The sequence below is a fragment of the Fusarium graminearum genome, chromosome 1, assembly GCF_000240135.3.
Source record: "Fusarium graminearum PH-1 chromosome 1, whole genome shotgun sequence".
In the NCBI taxonomy this organism is placed as follows: Eukaryota; Fungi; Ascomycota; class Sordariomycetes; order Hypocreales; family Nectriaceae; genus Fusarium; species Fusarium graminearum.
Window position 1 is genome coordinate 9,671,441 of NC_026474.1, and position 17,080 is coordinate 9,688,520.

Genomic DNA, 17,080 nt, shown 5'->3' on the forward strand with positions numbered 1-17,080 from the left:
ATGTTCGGTTGTCCTTTAGTGTTTTGCTAAAGAGAAGTCTATGTACTGGTTCATCGAATCGGGCAATCACCAGTGCTCATCATCTATATTGCATCTTAGACCAAGCCAGCTGCTCTTTGTATTTCACGTTTGGTCTCCTCACGAACCTCTCGAACGATTTCACCTGCAGGCTGTACTTTGTTAATAAGCCCAACACCAGTTCCGCTATTCATGTCAGCAGGTGTATATATCGGAGACAACGACTGTACTCACGCCCAAGTATTGATGATATAGCGAGCCTCGTCCTCGTGATAGTCTTCCTTAAGACTTCGCTGACATTCTTCCAGGCTCGCTCCTGCAATAAACTTCTCGTGAATAGGACCGACGATGGCTCGTCCGTCATAAAGAGGCCCCCAGAGCGGACTATTGGTTATCCTGTCGTTAAAGGTAGATCTGTATCATGTAAGTATTGAGCCTTTATGCGGTAGGGCAAAGGACATACTTGAACGTGGATACACCTCCGTCTACAGCCTCGAGGACCTTTTGTTTTCGAATCTCTGGATAGTTTGATTCGGGCGCAATCGTGAACTGATTGTAATGTTTTAGTAATTTATCGTCAATCGAGTCTTAGCCATCACTCACCTTAGTTCCCATTACAACTCCTTCGGCGCCTAGACATGGTCAGTTGCTTGTGTGACAAAAGTCCTTGGTCTGTACACTTACCCAGAGCCAAAGCCCCCGCGACGCCCCTTCCATCAGCAATACCTCCCGCAGCCACGATACTTATTCCTCTGTCAGGAAACTCTCTGCTCAGCATATCCCTCACTTCCGGGACCAAGCTCACGATACCCGAGCCTTGACGAAATTGGTGGCCACCTGCATCAACGCCCTGTGTCACCAGTACATCTGCGCCATCTTCCACTGCCTCTCGGGCTACAGCCACGTTTCCGACTTGCACAAACACAATGGGAGGGTACTCGAGCCTTTTAAGGCTGGGGATGATCTTGCTGTGAGGCTTGAGATCACCGTCTGGGGCAAAGAGCCACACTGCTGCTGGGCGGTTCTTGACTACGAGCGGCAGCGCCGTCTCCTCGAAGTAGCTCATAGAGCTATGACTGGTTATGAAGCTTACTCCAACTGGAAGCGTGCCATCAGATGAGTGACCGGCTCCGAGAAGGGCCCGCACCTCGTCAAAGTGATCTGCAAGCCTGTTGACATGCTCCGAGTTGGGTTCAATGTAGGCCACACAAGGGAGAAAGCCTGGTCTTGAATGTCAGCTAACTCGGGAATATCTTGCTGGTTATTTTTTTAGAGTGAATTTTACCTAGACCACCAGCCTTGGTGACTTCGGCAGCCATGCGAGGTGTGGCTATTCCGAGCATCGGCGCATTGCTAATGAGGGGGCTCGTCGCCCAAGGAAACCGGCTAAGTAACTGTGAAGGGCTCATTCTGGTAGAAGATAGATACAGTTATGATGATTACCTGAGGATGTGTCGTACTTCCTCGATATTTAATATTCGTCTACTGGAAGGAAGTGGAAATGCGATATAAGCTGACCTTGGTGAGATTTGTCATATCTCGAAAATTGATCCATCGACGGGATATCTATCGTGCCGCGGTCTTCAACATCCCTCCGTAATTCAATCTTCCCATTCTAGACGCGCCTTCAAAATCTGGACTGCTCTGGCATACATTTACTTCCAACATCACTTTACTTCAAAACTCGAAATTGTTCTTGGCATGTGGTTGCAAACGACACCAGTCTCCACCAAGTTCGACATAGTCACAAATATATCAAGGACTTCTCACGCGGTTAGTTAAAGACAGGTCTCTTAACGCTAAGATTCCAACTTGGGTATAACATTTTTAATTTGACCATTGGCCTTCTTTTTTAACAACTGGATTCTTTGAGTGACCTGCTCAGACGGCGATTTCACACATCTTCCCCATATATCTCAGGAACATATGAATCTACTGAAGGTTGATGTTCTTGTACTCACAGTCATTCTACTGTGCTGCAATTGCATGCAATAACGTTTTAATTGATAAGAAACACAGTCAGACTAAGCTCACGATACAAGTGGGAACCTTTGTTGTTGGACTTTCACGATTGGATATGTCATAAGCCGGATGTCCGATGACTGTACCCATTAGACTAGGCTTAGCAGTGTATCCCTGTGGCTATCTATTATCTTATATATCTCGCATTGAACTTCCCATGTGGAACGTCTGCCGAGTCAGTTTTGAAGTTTCGAATCGGCGTGAGGCTTGAGCAGCGTTTGATGTGTCCCTGAATATCAGCCCAATGCATAAATATGTTTTCCTGTGACAGGTCGGTGAGCGTATATGAGATCGACATAATGGAAGTCTAAACCTTCGAGGGTACCGTCGATCCGCTCAACAATATGGACCCTTATTGATGCTGGTCGGGCTACCGCCAGGCGCCCCTCAACAATTAACCTCTATTGTATACGCCTTGAAACGCGATATCTGACATTGCTAAGGCAAGGGCATTGTTTCGTTTCCATTATACTCTTAAGACTTCACCTGTAGCATCGACAATGTTACGATGGGAATTACTCAGCGGAATGCAGCGGAACTCCAGATCCAGATATCGCCTGACTTGAAACGCATTTGGTTGTATTGTATTGTTGACACATCGTATTGTTGAGTTGATTTAGCATGCAATACATGGTAAGATAATTGAAAGTGCTATACTACTGGTAAATATACTTTGAAGAACTGAATCGTTACAACTTGGTGTTGGCATGATTATCCGATTAACCACTCAAATACAACGTGGTTCACGTACTGCTTCTCAGTTTACCCACCCTATACAGCCACACAACACACCTATGCCAGTCACTTACCAGAACAAATACTACGGATATTATCATGTATTATTATGATATGTACTCTGTATGTTCTGCAGCTGCAAGGCAAGGCTAGTCTCTTCAAGTTATTACAATACAAAGCCATCGAATTTAACCCATTCAACATGGCATTGACTTCTTTCTCGCCTAACCGTGACAAGGGACTTCCATTCGACCATCAAGATTGTAGTGGTTATCCGAAATATAGTGAGATTGCCTTTGGTTCTCTTTCGGATATCCGATGTTCTGGAAGGGATTGATAAATTGCATGTATGCTCTCAAAACCAGGGGATTTGCTGTGCCAATCGGCCGCAAGCCTCATGACATGAAACCATGCTCTTACACAGCGACTTAAGAGTTCGAGACCATACCCATTGTGTCTTAATACTCAGGAATATTTAACGGTAGGAAACGGAACGGCAGACAGCCGGCACACATCATTTACCCTTTGCCATGGTTTGACTCGGCAAGTCTTCGTACCGAGGCTGACCATGTTATGCCATGACAACGGTAATGAAGGGTCCAAGTTCAGATGAAGTCGAATGCTGAATGACGAGTAAACAGTAGTAATCTTTATACGATTATCTCAGCATCTCAGTGTCAATTAGAAACAATCGATCGCAATTGCAATTGGTCGATCCCAAACCGGAAAGCTAAAATGAGCTTTGACATGTAGAATGTAATTGGCCTACGTATTGCAAGTTAATGCATAAAGGTCTGATCTGACCGGCTGAGCGCTAGAGATTAGTATTTCGGAAATTTCAACAGGGAACAAGAATGTCAAATCTCCGAAGTGACGTGCACCTGGATGTTTTCCTCCCCGAGGGAACATGCAGTGCAGTATATTGTTAAAAACAGGGAAAGCAAATAAGGAATATGCGATGACGAGGATGGGAAGAATACAGTCAGTCCTGTGTACGTATTGGACTAGACTCAGGCTGGCTCCAACCCTGGCGCAGCAACGAATGAGGAATGACACTCAGTCTCAAGCACGTAGCACAAATATATTCGAAGCATCGCTATGAAGGTAAATATAAAGAGGCTTAGCAGAATGGATGAGATAATCTGCAGGGTCATAGCATGACAGTGAGATGAAACATGACGAGAATGAGAGAGAGGCTCATCACTCTACTCGTAAGCTTGAACCAAAAAAAGATATCATCGATCATGATTGATTGGTGTGGCAAGTGCATGTACGTGTACAAAGGCCATGTGTTGGCAATCGTGGCGAGTAACTGACAAGAAGGCAATTGTTTGTTGTACGAGTGACTGTTAGAACCGAGGGACCTGCATCGTTGCAGGGTCTAGGGCTACAAGTACAAGTAATTAACCTACAAATCAGTTACATGTGTACAGAGTACATATCTGAACCTAATGATAAGGGGACACGCGATGCAGGCAAAAAAGGGAGGTGAAAGTTGATGTGACGAGAATTGAGTTGACGAGGGCCAGCCGAGACTGAGAGCCGCTTCAGGCGGGGGGTTACCCCTGGTCGGGATATCTCTTCTGGGTCAGTTGCTGTTGTTGGGGCCGGGGTGGCTTCAGCAAAAAGATCTAAAGGCGGATTGTTTGTTGGTGAGTTAAATTGTTGGACCATTTCACGATCAAGACACATATAGACACAGATGGCGAACGCGACCAGTTCATGAGAGCGGAGACATGAATCGTAGTTGTGTAAATAACAAGAATTTTGAACATGAATAAAAAAGAGGATACGCAGGAATTTGAATCGTATGAATGGGAGACGAAAATGTTTCCATCGTGGCCAAGACACGAGAGTGTGATACATATGTACATTGATGCACTGTAGACGGGCGCTAGCAACGTCTTGTTCCTTTTGGTGTGGTACTGTGGCTTCATGGATGCATCCAATACGTTGATCAAGGTACCTTATTCACACTAGAACCATTGGAGCGTGGAGAAATAGAGTGATTGAATGAATCGCTAGCAGACCCAACGGCAACAGGAAAAGAAAAGAACCCCATATCCACCGCGGTAGGTAGGTACGTCTGTTTGTTTGTTGGATCATGTTGCGGTCAAGACAGGAGATCACGACAAGAAGCGAGGCATTTTAGTGAAGCGAGGTAGATCGTCTACACTACGAACTAGTATTCTGCTCTGCTGTGTTGTATCCGTACACTGGTACTTCTTACATGTCAGTAGGTAACGAAATAATAGTGCCAAGCGAATGCACAACAAGCTCAAGCTTCAAGGAGCCCCCCCTGCACTCACAGCACAGCTCGTAGATCCATCACTCGCTCCCCCAATGGATGAAAGGCCAGCTTCAAAATTGGATATTGTCTGTGTGTGCGTGTGTTCTGACCGACTGCAGGCCCAAGGGTCAGTCTCACGCTTCTGTGCCAGAGTACAGAGTAGAGAGCCAGAAACAGATTCTCGCCGACAAGAACCTTGAATCTCAACCGTCTGACCCATGTCGACAGCATCACAGACCAGATGACAGACGGTGAATATTAAGGTACGGGGCCCAGTATCCGTACCGGTACCTGAAGAGGCTGGGAAATTGCGCGTTGGCCAAGGTATAGTTTTGTACCCCGGCGCTGCCGTTGGGGCCATGGATTGTTCTGTATCCATACGGATACATGTACATTGGCTACCTACGTTAGGGTACTCCACTGAATTAGCGGACAGCGCCGAGTCAAGTTCATTCAATCAATCCATTGGGGAAATGCTGCGAGGGCACAGACTGAGTTTGTAGGTATGCGGATCAACCAGTGTCCAGGTTGACGAGAGAGATGGATATCGAGACAATATCTCTCATGCGAGGATTCATATGTTAGAGATTCTGCAAGAACTACTCTGACTTGGTTCACCGATCACTTTACATATGTCAATGGCTAACTATGTGCTGCATGTGTCAAGTGGTTTTTCGCATTGTCCAGGTGATACCCCGAGGCAATAAACTTTTTTTTATACATCACGTCTCTTGACCCACGACTCGAGCGGCAACTAGGATTGTACACGATAATTGTCGTTACTTTTTTCATAAAAATCAAAGAAAGGATAAAACGTCCGGGACTCATAGGGGGCTCAAGGGGAACACAGGAAACCATCAGACCCAAAGTTACGAGAGAGATTCATGGGATACGGATATCCGTACATGATACAGATACGTTCATACTCTTCGCTCAAGTAGACATGCACTACATAAAGTCTAAACTATGCACAGTGTATCGAGGGTCTTGGCATGACTTTTATCACTCTCTAAGTCTTGACAGATGACAGGCGCCTCATCCAACGCCGTACAGTACGCAACTAGAAAAGTGGCTGAACTGGTTTACGGATACTCCTATTCGAGGTTCCTTGCTAGCCTCAAGTGATTGTATCTCCTACTGTATCCGGCTGGTCACCTCCCTAGAAGCGGACTGGCCTAGACCCTCTGGAAGCCCAGGTCGAATGTCGGTTGCTGGTTGGCGTACGGGCATTGTTAGTGCCAGGCCCTGGCCCCCCTTGGAGCGCCCAGGGTAGCTTCGCTTGTTCCATTCTGTAGCGCTCTCATCCATGCTTAGTACCTCCTGTAGGTTGCCCACCCGCCTTGTGGCCGGGGACCGGGGCTGTTCCCTAGCAGTCCAGTGGAGTTGGCACCGCTGATTTGATTTCTGAGATGCCTGGCCTGGGCTTTTTTTTCTCTCTCTAGGTCTGCTATGTATGCTGTTGTGCTAATGCTGCGTTGTGCTGTGCTGCGTTGTGCTGGGTTTTGCTTTGGCTGTGCTGAGAACTGAGGTGAGGTGCAGCCAGCCCCATGGAGCAGTGCTGCAGGTGAAGTGGGCTCTCCATCCTCTCACCCACTCCCACTCCCGTCCCGGTCGGGTCTTCTCTTCCACTGCTTCTCTTTCCCCTTTCCAAACTTGATCTCCCCATCAACGTTACCGACATCGTCTTGCTTGCTCTCGCTCTCTCTCTTGGGGCGTCCCCCTTCGATCGACTCTCCCTCCGAATCGACTCGACTTTAATCGATAGCCCTATGAGCTGCCTTTTCTCTATTGTTTTTTGGCATCTCTTCTGTTAATTCTGGTGAGTCGAATTGTCTTTTTTTGCGTTTACTCGACCCGGTTCCGTACACGGCACTGTGTGGTGGTGGTCTGTTCAGCTGTGTTGTGGTTCGGTCGTCTCTCCCCGACAAGAAGGGAGCTCTCCAAGCGTGGATATCCAACAACATGATCTGATCTGATCTGATCTACTCCGGATTCCTGTTCTCGATCAATACACTCAAATCTTCTTCAACTCTGCGAAATCCTGACGGCGACGACACAACGCTCGATTGCTGGATTGAGTCGTTACGACGCGTGAAATCGACCTCTTCGCCTTCACCAACAGGGGGCTGCCATACTGAAGCTGCGGCTGGCGGCTGCGTCCTCGGATTGGAACTGTCTTTTTGCCGCGCCTCCAATCAAGATCCCAGCACCTGGCAAAGCGACCTAACTTGGCCAACCTGTCCGTCGCCTCATCTTCTGACTGTCCAACCGCGAGCAGCGCCACTACTTTTGTTTCTCATCTACCTAATTTCTTGCCTCTTATGCCTACAGTACCAGACATTTTATCCAGTTTCGTTGATACTAACCGTCGCTTTGTGCTCGCTTACAGGCATCGATTTGTTTAAAGCGTTTCGATTCCGAACACGACTTACGCCCTCATAGCGACGACGCAGCTTCCCGTATTTGCCTAAACATTTTGTAACGGTGGTCCTCAGACCGCCTACGCCGCCGAAATGGCTTCATCATCATCCAACGTCGTAGGCGTTCACTACCGTGTCGGTAAGAAGATCGGAGAGGGATCTTTTGGTGTCATCTTCGAGGGTACCAATCTACTCAACAACCAGCAAGTTGCTATCAAATTCGTTAGTTCCCGAATTGCCCGCTATTTCTCCCTTGCTGTTTGACCAGCCATACTGACATCCGACCAGGAACCTCGCAAGAGTGATGCTCCTCAATTGCGCGACGAGTACCGAACATACAAGATCCTTGTCGGCTGCCGTAAGATATCCTTCCAAAGAACGTGTGCCGCTGTGTGCTAACAAGCAATTTAGCTGGAATTCCCAATGTTTACTACTTTGGCCAGGAAGGACTCCACAACATCCTGGTGATCGACCTCCTTGGACCCTCACTCGAGGATCTTTTCGATCACTGTGGCAGAAGATTCTCCATCAAGACAGTTGTCATGGTCGCCAAGCAGATGCTCTCAAGGGTCCAGACCATCCACGAGAAGAATCTGATTTATCGCGATATCAAGCCCGACAACTTTTTGATCGGCCGTCCCGGCACCAAGGCCTCTAGCGTAATCCATGTTGTCGACTTCGGCATGGCCAAGCAGTATCGTGACCCGAAGACGAAGCAGCATATTCCTTACCGCGAGCGGAAATCCCTCTCTGGAACCGCCCGATATATGAGTATCAACACTCACTTGGGCCGTGAGCAGTCCCGTCGAGATGATCTTGAAGCCCTCGGCCACGTTTTCTTGTATTTCCTACGTGGTGGCCTCCCCTGGCAAGGACTGAAGGCTGCTACCAACAAGCAGAAGTATGAGAAGATCGGCGAGAAGAAGCAGACCACCATCATCAAGGACCTGTGCGAGGGTTTCCCCGAGGAGTTCTCCAAGTACCTGACTTACGTCCGAAACCTGGGCTTCGAGGACACTCCCGACTACGATTACCTCCGCGAGCTTTTCACACAGGCACTCAAGAACACTGGCGAGGTCGAGGATGGCGAGTACGACTGGATGAAGATCTCTAAGGATTCGGGAAAGGGATGGGACTCGAAGAACCACAGCAACGCCTACCTCCACAACCCCAATGTTCGCCCTGGGCCTTCCCAGATGGAGCTGCACAGCGGCCATCGTCCCGGGAATACCACCTCTCACCAACAAGCACAAAACCTTACTGTCGGCCGTTTAAACGCCGCGCAACCCCCTCCTCCCTCTCCGATCAAGCAGATGGGCAAGCAGAGAGATCGGCCAAGCGCCCCCGGCGCATTGTCAGCACAGAGGGGGAGCGGGGTTGGGGGTCTCCGGGACATGGCCACGCCCACTGGCTCAACTCAGGCCCAGTTCCAGAACAGTGCCCAGAACCTGCCCCAGCAGCCGAGGACCTCCCAGCAAGGCCCGGCGACCCAGCCCACCCAAGCTAGCGGCCAGCCAGCTAACCCTCAGCCTAGTGGTTTCCAGAAGCTCATGAAGACCCTGTGCTGTGGTTAAATCAATATCGACCAATAGCTAAGACTTTTCTTTGTTTCTTCATTGCTGCGGCGTTGTGCTTCAGGATCTGTATACGACGACAGACCAAGTTTGAGGAGGGTCGCCCCTATTTGTTCAAAACTGGAGATGGATGGGGATTGGAACGCCTAGCGGACGCTTCGGCTATGTCGCAAACATTTGTGTTTGCGGATGACTGGGTATAGCCTACTTCGGCGGAGTTGTTCGGGTCAGAAACCTGTCCCTGAGCTGCTCGCCTAGGTGTTATTGCTCACCGGAAAGACAAAGCCACCATGCTCGAACTCGATCCCCATCATCTCGGTACTTTAGAACCCTTCCGCCACCTAGTCACCCGATATTTTCTTGCATGACCACCCGAGAGGGAAAGCAGATTTGGTTTGGGATCACGGCAAAGGGCTTTCCTTTCTCATGTCTGACAACCATCACGAAATTATACTAAAGCCTCGTTTAATCTTCACCGCAGCGCAGCACGGCGCAAGGAGACGGTGTAGGGCAGCATTTTGGGTCTGGTTGGGTGTTTCTTTTTTCTATTTCTTATGACGCTGTCCATAATATCTGTGTAATCACTGAGCGAGACCAAAGCTACTATTGAGCTACCTGAAAATGCCCAGTCTTGCCTGGTGTTGATGGAGCGAGCAGTTCGCGTGGGGATGAAGTTTGCAAGTTTGGTGATTTGTTGTGAATGAAGATAGAGCACTATAGGGAGTTCTCGTTTTGGCAATTTTTTAATGGGAAAAGAAAACGGCGTTGCCATTTTTATCATAGTCCCCTTGTTCCATCCTTGCATGCATATATATATAGGTTCATCGATATGAAATAAACATCATCATGTATTTGTAACATTATACGGCTCCCTAATAAACGACAGAGTGACTGCCGGTCGTAAATCTACTTCCAAACAAATCCCTTTTTACTCTTTTCTGGTATGCAATCCTATCAACACCTGGCTCAATGAACAACTTTATGGCTGTACTTGAATCATCAAACCATAACTTCCAACTCGCAAACAAACGATTGATTTATGGATTATCTAGGTCAGCTTCTGCTTGATGAAGAATGATCGAAGATGCGACAGTTGCCAAGTGCAAGTGATGCCAAGCACAATGAGCTGAATAACGATCCATCGAATGACACGGGCGTTGGTAGACTCGGACTGATCTCGGAACTCGGCCTCTCGCTCCTGTATATCTTGTGATCAGTTCATGTTTCTTTTAGTATCACCAGAAGACTTATAGCACTTACACGCTGGAAAACCTGTTCTCTTCGGATATCAGCCAGGCGGGCGTTGAGGTCCTTAACACGCGAAGTAATGTCCTGAATCTTGCCCTTGTCGCTGCTCTCAATCTGGTTGGTCTCACCGATCACGAGGTCGAGGGTGAGCTTGATGCCACCGTTGGGGTTCTTAGCAGAGAGCCATGAGGTGCGACCGGAGCTGGATGACGGGGTGAAGCAGATCTTGTGGTCGCCAGCATCGGCAGCGGAGAAGGTAAATCGACCGGAGGCCAGACCGCGCTGAGAGACAACACGGTGGTCGTTGTCAAAGATTTCCTGCTACTTGTTAGCGGAGGGTTCACATGTGGACAGCTGTTCACGACAAGACATACGTCGACGTTGATGTAGATGCTGATTCCGTCGTGCTTGACCCAGGCTGATACTCGCTCGTCCCACTCCTCAGCAGTGTAGTGTCCAACAACAAGTGTATCCTTGGGAAGCTCCTCGTAGAAACACTTGGGGGTTGTGCCGTCAATGAAGAAGTGCAGCGCATTGACAGCAGCGCTGAGCGACAGAACGGGAAGGAGGAATTTCATGATGGCGACTGCTTTTGCGCAACTCGAATTGACGCAATTGAACGATTCGGTTTATGTTCGAAGGGGAGAAACCTTTGTCGTTGTATAGAAACAAAGTCGTATATGTGTAGTCAATGGTAGCTGTCCCCCTTTGGCTCTGGCTTTGGCGTTGGCGCCCGCGAAGCTGCCACGTTCAAAGATCGGCTTGTCAGGGGGGTCCAGAAGTGTCACGTGAAGATAACGATTTCCAAATCCTGGAGAAGCGGCGCATCTTGAGTTACTTCATTCCAAACCATCCTCCTAAATTTTAACGCGTCGATCGAGACCAGCAGTTCGAATACGACGAAAAATAACGACAAGCGAAATAATACTTGACCGACTATAACGAGAGCTGAAAGCCCTGGTTTTGATGGGCTTGGTGATGAAAATCCGGATTTAAAGGTGCCCTGGACCAAACAACTTCACCTCTGTTTACCCACCTCACCAACGATATACACCAACAATGACTTCTTCCGACGTTCGCGATGTTCTCAACTTGGGGGATGGAACTGTTGGCCCTCGATCAAGCAAGAAGCAAAAGCTTGCCGCGCCCAGGCCAAACTTGAAGGGTCTAGCGCGTGAAGTACAAAACCTTGGAGGCGACAACCCTATTGCCATTGTCCCGGAAGTCACACATTTCAAGAAGCGACGATTTACGAGCCGAAAACCTACTGCGAAATGGGAGATGCGACCTTTCAAAAACTCGGCGCGTAGCGATTCGAATTTCACTTTGCGACACTGGAGGAGGAAGGATGAGAAGCAAGAAGGTATCGACGAATCGCAAGAGCAAATAAGTCAAGGGGACCAACCGCAACCACAAAAGAACGAGCTGGAGGATTCTGCCTTTGCAAAATACAATGTGCAGGTTTCGGTACCACAGTATAGCGAGGGACAGTATCAGCAGTCACTACAACATGTTGACTGGACCAAGGAGGAGACAGATTACTTGCTAGAGCTAGCACAGGATTTCGACCTTCGATGGCCCTTGATATGGGATCGCTACGAATGGAACCCTCCAGCTACCAACGGGGAAGCTGATGATGACGGCGACGAGAGTAAGGCGATTGTGCCGGCAACCAGATCGCGGACCCTCGAAGATCTCAAGGCGCGCTATTATGAAGTCGCATCCAAAATGATGGCGGCGCAGAAGCCTGTGCAGTACATGACACAACCAGAGTTTTCTCTCCATGAGCTTATGGCACACTTCAACCCTCAACAGGAGAAGTTGAGAAAGGAGTTTGCCCTGAACGCCTTGACACGATCACGCGAGGAAGCACGCGAGGAAGAGTCGCTATTGCTGGAGATTAAGCGTATTCTGGCACGCAGTGAACGATTCAACGACGAGCGTCGTGAGTTGTACAACCGCCTTGATTATCCTCGATCGGACACAGATATCAATGCCTTCAAGTCCTCGGCCGGTCTGCAAAATCTTTTGCAGAACTTGGTGACTGCCGACAAGACCAAGAAGCGCAAATCGCTCATGCCCGGCGATGTCAACAGTCCTGCTGGCACGGTGCCCCCGCAAACTGCAGCGGCGGCTTCTGCTGCTGCTACGGCCGCCGCCGTAGCTCAAGAAGCTGGCAGACGCGAAAGTACAGCTGCATCTACCGGACCCCGTGAATCTACTGGACCCGCTCCTACACCAGCAGCTGCAAACAACAAGAAGGGCCAGCAACAGCAACAAGAGCGACGTAAACTTACGACACAAGAGGAGTTGTTATATGGTGTCACTCATCACGACCGACTGGGATCCGGACCAACTTTCCGGACTGAGAAGATCAACAAGTTGTTCTCGCACAAGTCGAACCAGCAGCAGATGCGTATCACGAATGTTCTTAACGAACTGGACGTGCCCAATAAGCTCATCATGCCTACCGCAGCGACCACACATCAATATGAGCAACTTCTTGCCGCAGTCAACAGCTTGCTTGATGCCCGTAAAGTCTCAGACAAACTTGACCAGGAAATCAAGACTGAGCAGGCAAAGAAGGCAGAGCGACAGAAAGCCATGGCCCCCCCTGAAGCCGAGTCAACAGCAGAAAACGGCCAAACCGGCCAAGAGAAGAAGGACGGAGACGATGGAGAGGCCTGTGCTGCTGCTGTCACCGCTGATACGAGCAAGGAGGAAACGAACGGTGACGCCACATCTGCAGCCGGAGATGCGACCAAGGATGGCTTAGAAACAGCAGTCCTTACCTCTGAGGCCCCAGACGCACCTCCCAAGGAAACCGAACAAAACATTGACGAACGCCCCGGTAGCAGCGGTGCACCGCACAAGCGAAGTGCCAGTGTTCTAAGTAATGTCAGTGACAAGAGCAACAAACGTCAAAAGAAGTAAGATTTTGGAAGGTGTCATCCGAGTACCACAGTACATCGGTCTACGCGCCAGTGACTTACTGCACGTATCCAATTTCAGCAACGTTCCTGCAGGAACACAGGGATCTTTGAACCGACATGGTAGCAAGATCTCCCAGGCTCGGTAGTTGTTGGTTCGAGATCTGCTATACACACGGACCGGGCTTTGGCGAGACAGGGTATCACATAAGCTTGATGTGTGAGCAGCATGTATATATGGCTGTTAAGATCGGAAGGCCATGCAGCGAGTGTGATCTGAAACATATCATAACGTGTTGAAGCGCCGCTAGTGGGGACTTCTGTGTGATTGTTGAAAGCTTTGCATTAGCAGCAGCTAAGACTCGCACCCCCTAGGACAGAGGAGTAGGGTGTTGAAGAACATGGGCGTTTCGAACCCGCGGGGCAAAGAAAAGGGGGGATCTCCTCATCTTTGAGCTTGCAGCGAAGTGGTCATTGAGTGAGCACTGTTGATGCAGCCAGGGATGCCGGCGAACATATCACTCAATGAGGAATGCAGTGGGCGCTAGGAAGCGTCTTGGATACTGGGGATGATGTTGCGTTAAAGAATCTGCAGCTCACCAGCGGCTGCAGCGAGGCTATCTCTTAATTTAGCAACATGTTCCTATAATTATAAACGCATCTCCCCTGGAGACGATCCATGCCCCCTGGTTCATGAAGACCCCTAGATGCCAACGTGGCTAGGAATAATGAAGGGGTGTAGGTCATCCAGCACATTGGGCCCTCTTGATTTAGATCCAACGTGCTTGCTACCAACCCTCGAATTGCCTAAACGGGCCCTGGAGCGCCAATCCAGTAGTTCGGATCGGTCGAGATAGCGCTGCCACTTCTTTGGAACTTGCATCTTTGGCGCCTGGAAGTTTCAGGACGGGGCGTGGCTCTTGTAATGGAGAGTGCAGATGGTGTATAGATCTCAGGAATCTCAGCGAGAACCGGCGCTTCGGGAGGTGAAGTCATATTGAAGTCAGTTCTGAGCGAGACGCCCCATGTCATAGCTGCACGATGACAAGTGAACGGGCATGGATGCATGTCGTAGTCGGCGTCTATGAGATAACAATAGAACAAACCCGTTGCTCTCCAGCATGCAAGAAAGATGATATGCATCAATATATCTGACCCGACATAAGGATTCATCCTTGTTAAGCGCCAAGAGCGTGGTCGTTCTAAAATAGTTTTGCGATGAGGACATGCGATGCAAGGCCGGCGCTTAGCTGGCGGCTAGCTGTGAACATCCGAAGCATCATTGGGTATAGGACCTATGAAGCCAGCATCAGCATCTTTGATGTATTTTTAGATGAAACGACAGTCTTATATTTAGAAACATGTTTTTCGAAATATAATATATCTTCCCCACGAGAGATAGATATCCTTGTAGTGTTGAGGCTCTTTGATGTGACGTTCTCTGCATTTGCTAGAGCGTCTTATGATTGGCCGACCGCTTTGCCAACCCGCGACTTCGCGAATCGACCATATCGATACACATGGCGCAACATGCCTTGATGTTGGGATCTCTGTTAAATACCAGGAGCCCAGCGAATACGAACCTATAGTTGAGGTCTACTATAGTCTAATATGTACCTTCAGAGTTGTGATCATACCCATGCATCATCGGGCATGAAGTCAAGATTCGACACCCACGCCGCAAAGACATCAATCAGTAACAGTCTAACAGCATTGGACTAACCAGTGCGACGAGGCGAGACTAGATCCAGTATCACCCCAACTGTTGTCTCTTCTCTCTGTTCGGATTTCACAGCGAATAAATCGATGCTTTCGGATATGAGGCGACAACAAGTGTGCACCCTCTCACTACACCAGCAACCAACGCAATGCATCTTATTTCACATGCGCCGCCGCGGCGTACAATATAACGACGACAATAGTAACGGGTATCTGGTGCATGATCCTGACAAGGTGGGGGAGCAACAAGCAAGGGGTTGATACGACGGACCATAACTCGACCAACAACTGGCCACCAACAACCCATTTGAGGCTGTTTACATACAACCATGCCACTGCAATACTACTTGCCAGGTTCGGTTTCGATTCGTTTCGGACCTTAAAGTATAGCACAAACTATCAACAGTGGCCATGCGACGTTCGACATAGGCGCATCCTTCACTGACACTTGTCGTTGCAGACACTGATGGTATTATGGATGCATTTGCCCCAGAACAACGAAGGAATTCAAATCTGTGGCCGCGGCTTGCTGCTACCAACAGGGTCAAGCTGCATAGAAGTTGACTCTCGAAGGAACCTTTGGGTACGCCAGAGCTTGGCGAACCAGGATACAGCTCGGCAGTCTCGTGGACTTTGACAAACTTTGACAGATGCTGTCCATGACAAGCACAAACTCACCCGTTGCTCGTCATATTCCGTGTCAGTGAGCATGAGGGATGCAACTGTCATACAATGTGCAATGATCACCAGCCATGCTCTTTTTGCAGTCACAGGTTGAGTGCTTTATCCATGGGGGTAGTATTCGGACCCGCAACACGGAATAATTCTTCCAATCCCAAGTTTGTTTCTAATTTATCGTGCTGATCAGCCACTGATTGGGTCGTTGAAAAAAAGTGTCTCGACAAGTTTGGATCTCGCGCGTGCTTGCAGCTTCTACTGCTCATGAAGAGGATTTGCACAATACGACCTAGAACAGTACCCTTGTCGAGTTTGACAAAACCCCTAGTTAGTCAGTGGGATGAGGTGAGTGATATCCACCATTCGAATTGACTCTCCGCTTCCCCGCGCTCTTGCGTGCGTTAGAAGGTAGAACCATTGTCGCGAGGTTGTAGCCGATGCAGCGGTGTGCCTTTGGTCTGGAAAGTGCATTAATATAGACTTAACTATTGCCTGCGCGGCCATGGATTTGCGAGTAGAGGCGCTGGAGCCATATCAGTATTGTCTTAGGTTCTCAGCTACCTGATGTGATAGCTTTGAATCACGACGAACAAAGCCCCCCTGTCCTGGCGAATAGCCAATCATGCCTGGCAACACGACCATCCTCATCACAACTTGACAAAGACCGCTAGCAGCGGTGTCGAAAAAAAAAAAGACGGCACGCTCGAAAGTTGAGACGCCCAACAAACCAAGCAATGAATGTAGCAAGTCGAACAATGTCGAGAACGGCACAAGTCTGGCTTGGAAGCTATGAGCTTGCAACACAACAACCAGAGACAAGAAATGTTTTTAATAAGATGGTCCAATAATGCTCCACTTGAGGAGTTGAAGGACGAAAATAGGAACACCAGTAATGAATCAGCCAATGGTCCCCGTTAAAACTCGAACGTCATGCCCGTTGCTGAGAAAAAGCCAAAGTCTCTTATGTGGACTGGACGAGCCCCTTGTTACCAAGACCAGGCTGCTTCGTCATTGAACCTGTGGGTGTTCTGTGCTTGTTCTGTGCTTGAATGCAGGTTGGGAAGGATCTTCCATACGCAAGTTATTTTGAGTAGAACTGCATAGCCACCCACCATGAAAAGCCAGGCTTGGAGGTTCAAGCTGAACAAGTTGAAATGGCCCTCATGATAAGTCCCTTCCCGCGTAAGGCTATAGAGTTGAATGAGGCCGCCAATTCAGGGATGTTTTGACCTCCCCACACGAGCGCAACACAAGGGATTCGAATGAGACGCGCGCCAGCCTCAAATGCCGGTAAGGATCAGGGACATCGAGGTCGGCAGTCCATGGCTACGTACGTATGCTTATACTTGACTTAGTCTATTTCGTATCTCGCTAGATGAGTTTTGTGAATCCTGGTGTTTGCCTGAGCGGACGGAGAGCATCTGATCTCTGGTCAAAGTCCATCAC

At 48.9% G+C, this 17,080-nt stretch overlaps 6 protein-coding genes across 6 annotated transcripts; 2 read left to right on the forward strand and 4 right to left on the reverse strand.

The window, feature by feature from the left end:
* Positions 1-95: 95 nt before the first annotated feature.
* Positions 96-1,427, reverse strand: FGSG_10065 (uncharacterized protein; the record flags this gene model as incomplete). Its single annotated transcript, XM_011320693.1, has 6 exons — positions 96-204; positions 253-432; positions 482-567; positions 622-650; positions 703-1,239; positions 1,304-1,427. 6 exons carry the CDS (start codon positions 1,425-1,427, stop codon positions 96-98), a joined length of 1,065 nt encoding a protein of 354 aa, XP_011318995.1.
* A 6,151-nt stretch (positions 1,428-7,578) lies between these two features.
* Positions 7,579-9,059, forward strand: FGSG_10066 (casein kinase I; the record flags this gene model as incomplete). The annotated part of the gene is made up of 3 exons (XM_011320694.1): positions 7,579-7,707; positions 7,774-7,843; positions 7,897-9,059. 3 exons carry the CDS (start codon positions 7,579-7,581, stop codon positions 9,057-9,059), a joined length of 1,362 nt encoding a protein of 453 aa, XP_011318996.1.
* Positions 8,087-11,037, reverse strand: FGSG_10067 (uncharacterized protein). The gene is made up of 3 exons (XM_011320696.1): positions 10,682-11,037; positions 10,320-10,625; positions 8,087-10,257 (listed from the first exon to the last, which is right to left on the reverse strand). Exons 1-3 carry the CDS (start codon positions 10,883-10,885, stop codon positions 10,108-10,110), a joined length of 660 nt encoding a protein of 219 aa, XP_011318998.1. The 5' UTR covers positions 10,886-11,037; the 3' UTR covers positions 8,087-10,107.
* On the reverse strand, positions 9,532-9,831 carry FGSG_13697 (uncharacterized protein; the record flags this gene model as incomplete). Its single annotated transcript, XM_011320695.1, has 1 exon — positions 9,532-9,831. One exon carries the CDS (start codon positions 9,829-9,831, stop codon positions 9,532-9,534), a length of 300 nt encoding a protein of 99 aa, XP_011318997.1.
* A 329-nt stretch (positions 11,038-11,366) lies between the features above and the next one.
* Positions 11,367-13,241, forward strand: FGSG_10068 (SWR1-complex protein 4; the record flags this gene model as incomplete). The annotated part of the gene is made up of 1 exon (XM_011320697.1): positions 11,367-13,241. One exon carries the CDS (start codon positions 11,367-11,369, stop codon positions 13,239-13,241), a length of 1,875 nt encoding a protein of 624 aa, XP_011318999.1.
* An 803-nt stretch (positions 13,242-14,044) lies between these two features.
* Positions 14,045-14,410, reverse strand: FGSG_13698 (uncharacterized protein; the record flags this gene model as incomplete). Its single annotated transcript, XM_011320698.1, has 1 exon — positions 14,045-14,410. One exon carries the CDS (start codon positions 14,408-14,410, stop codon positions 14,045-14,047), a length of 366 nt encoding a protein of 121 aa, XP_011319000.1.
* Positions 14,411-17,080: the final 2,670 nt, after the last annotated feature.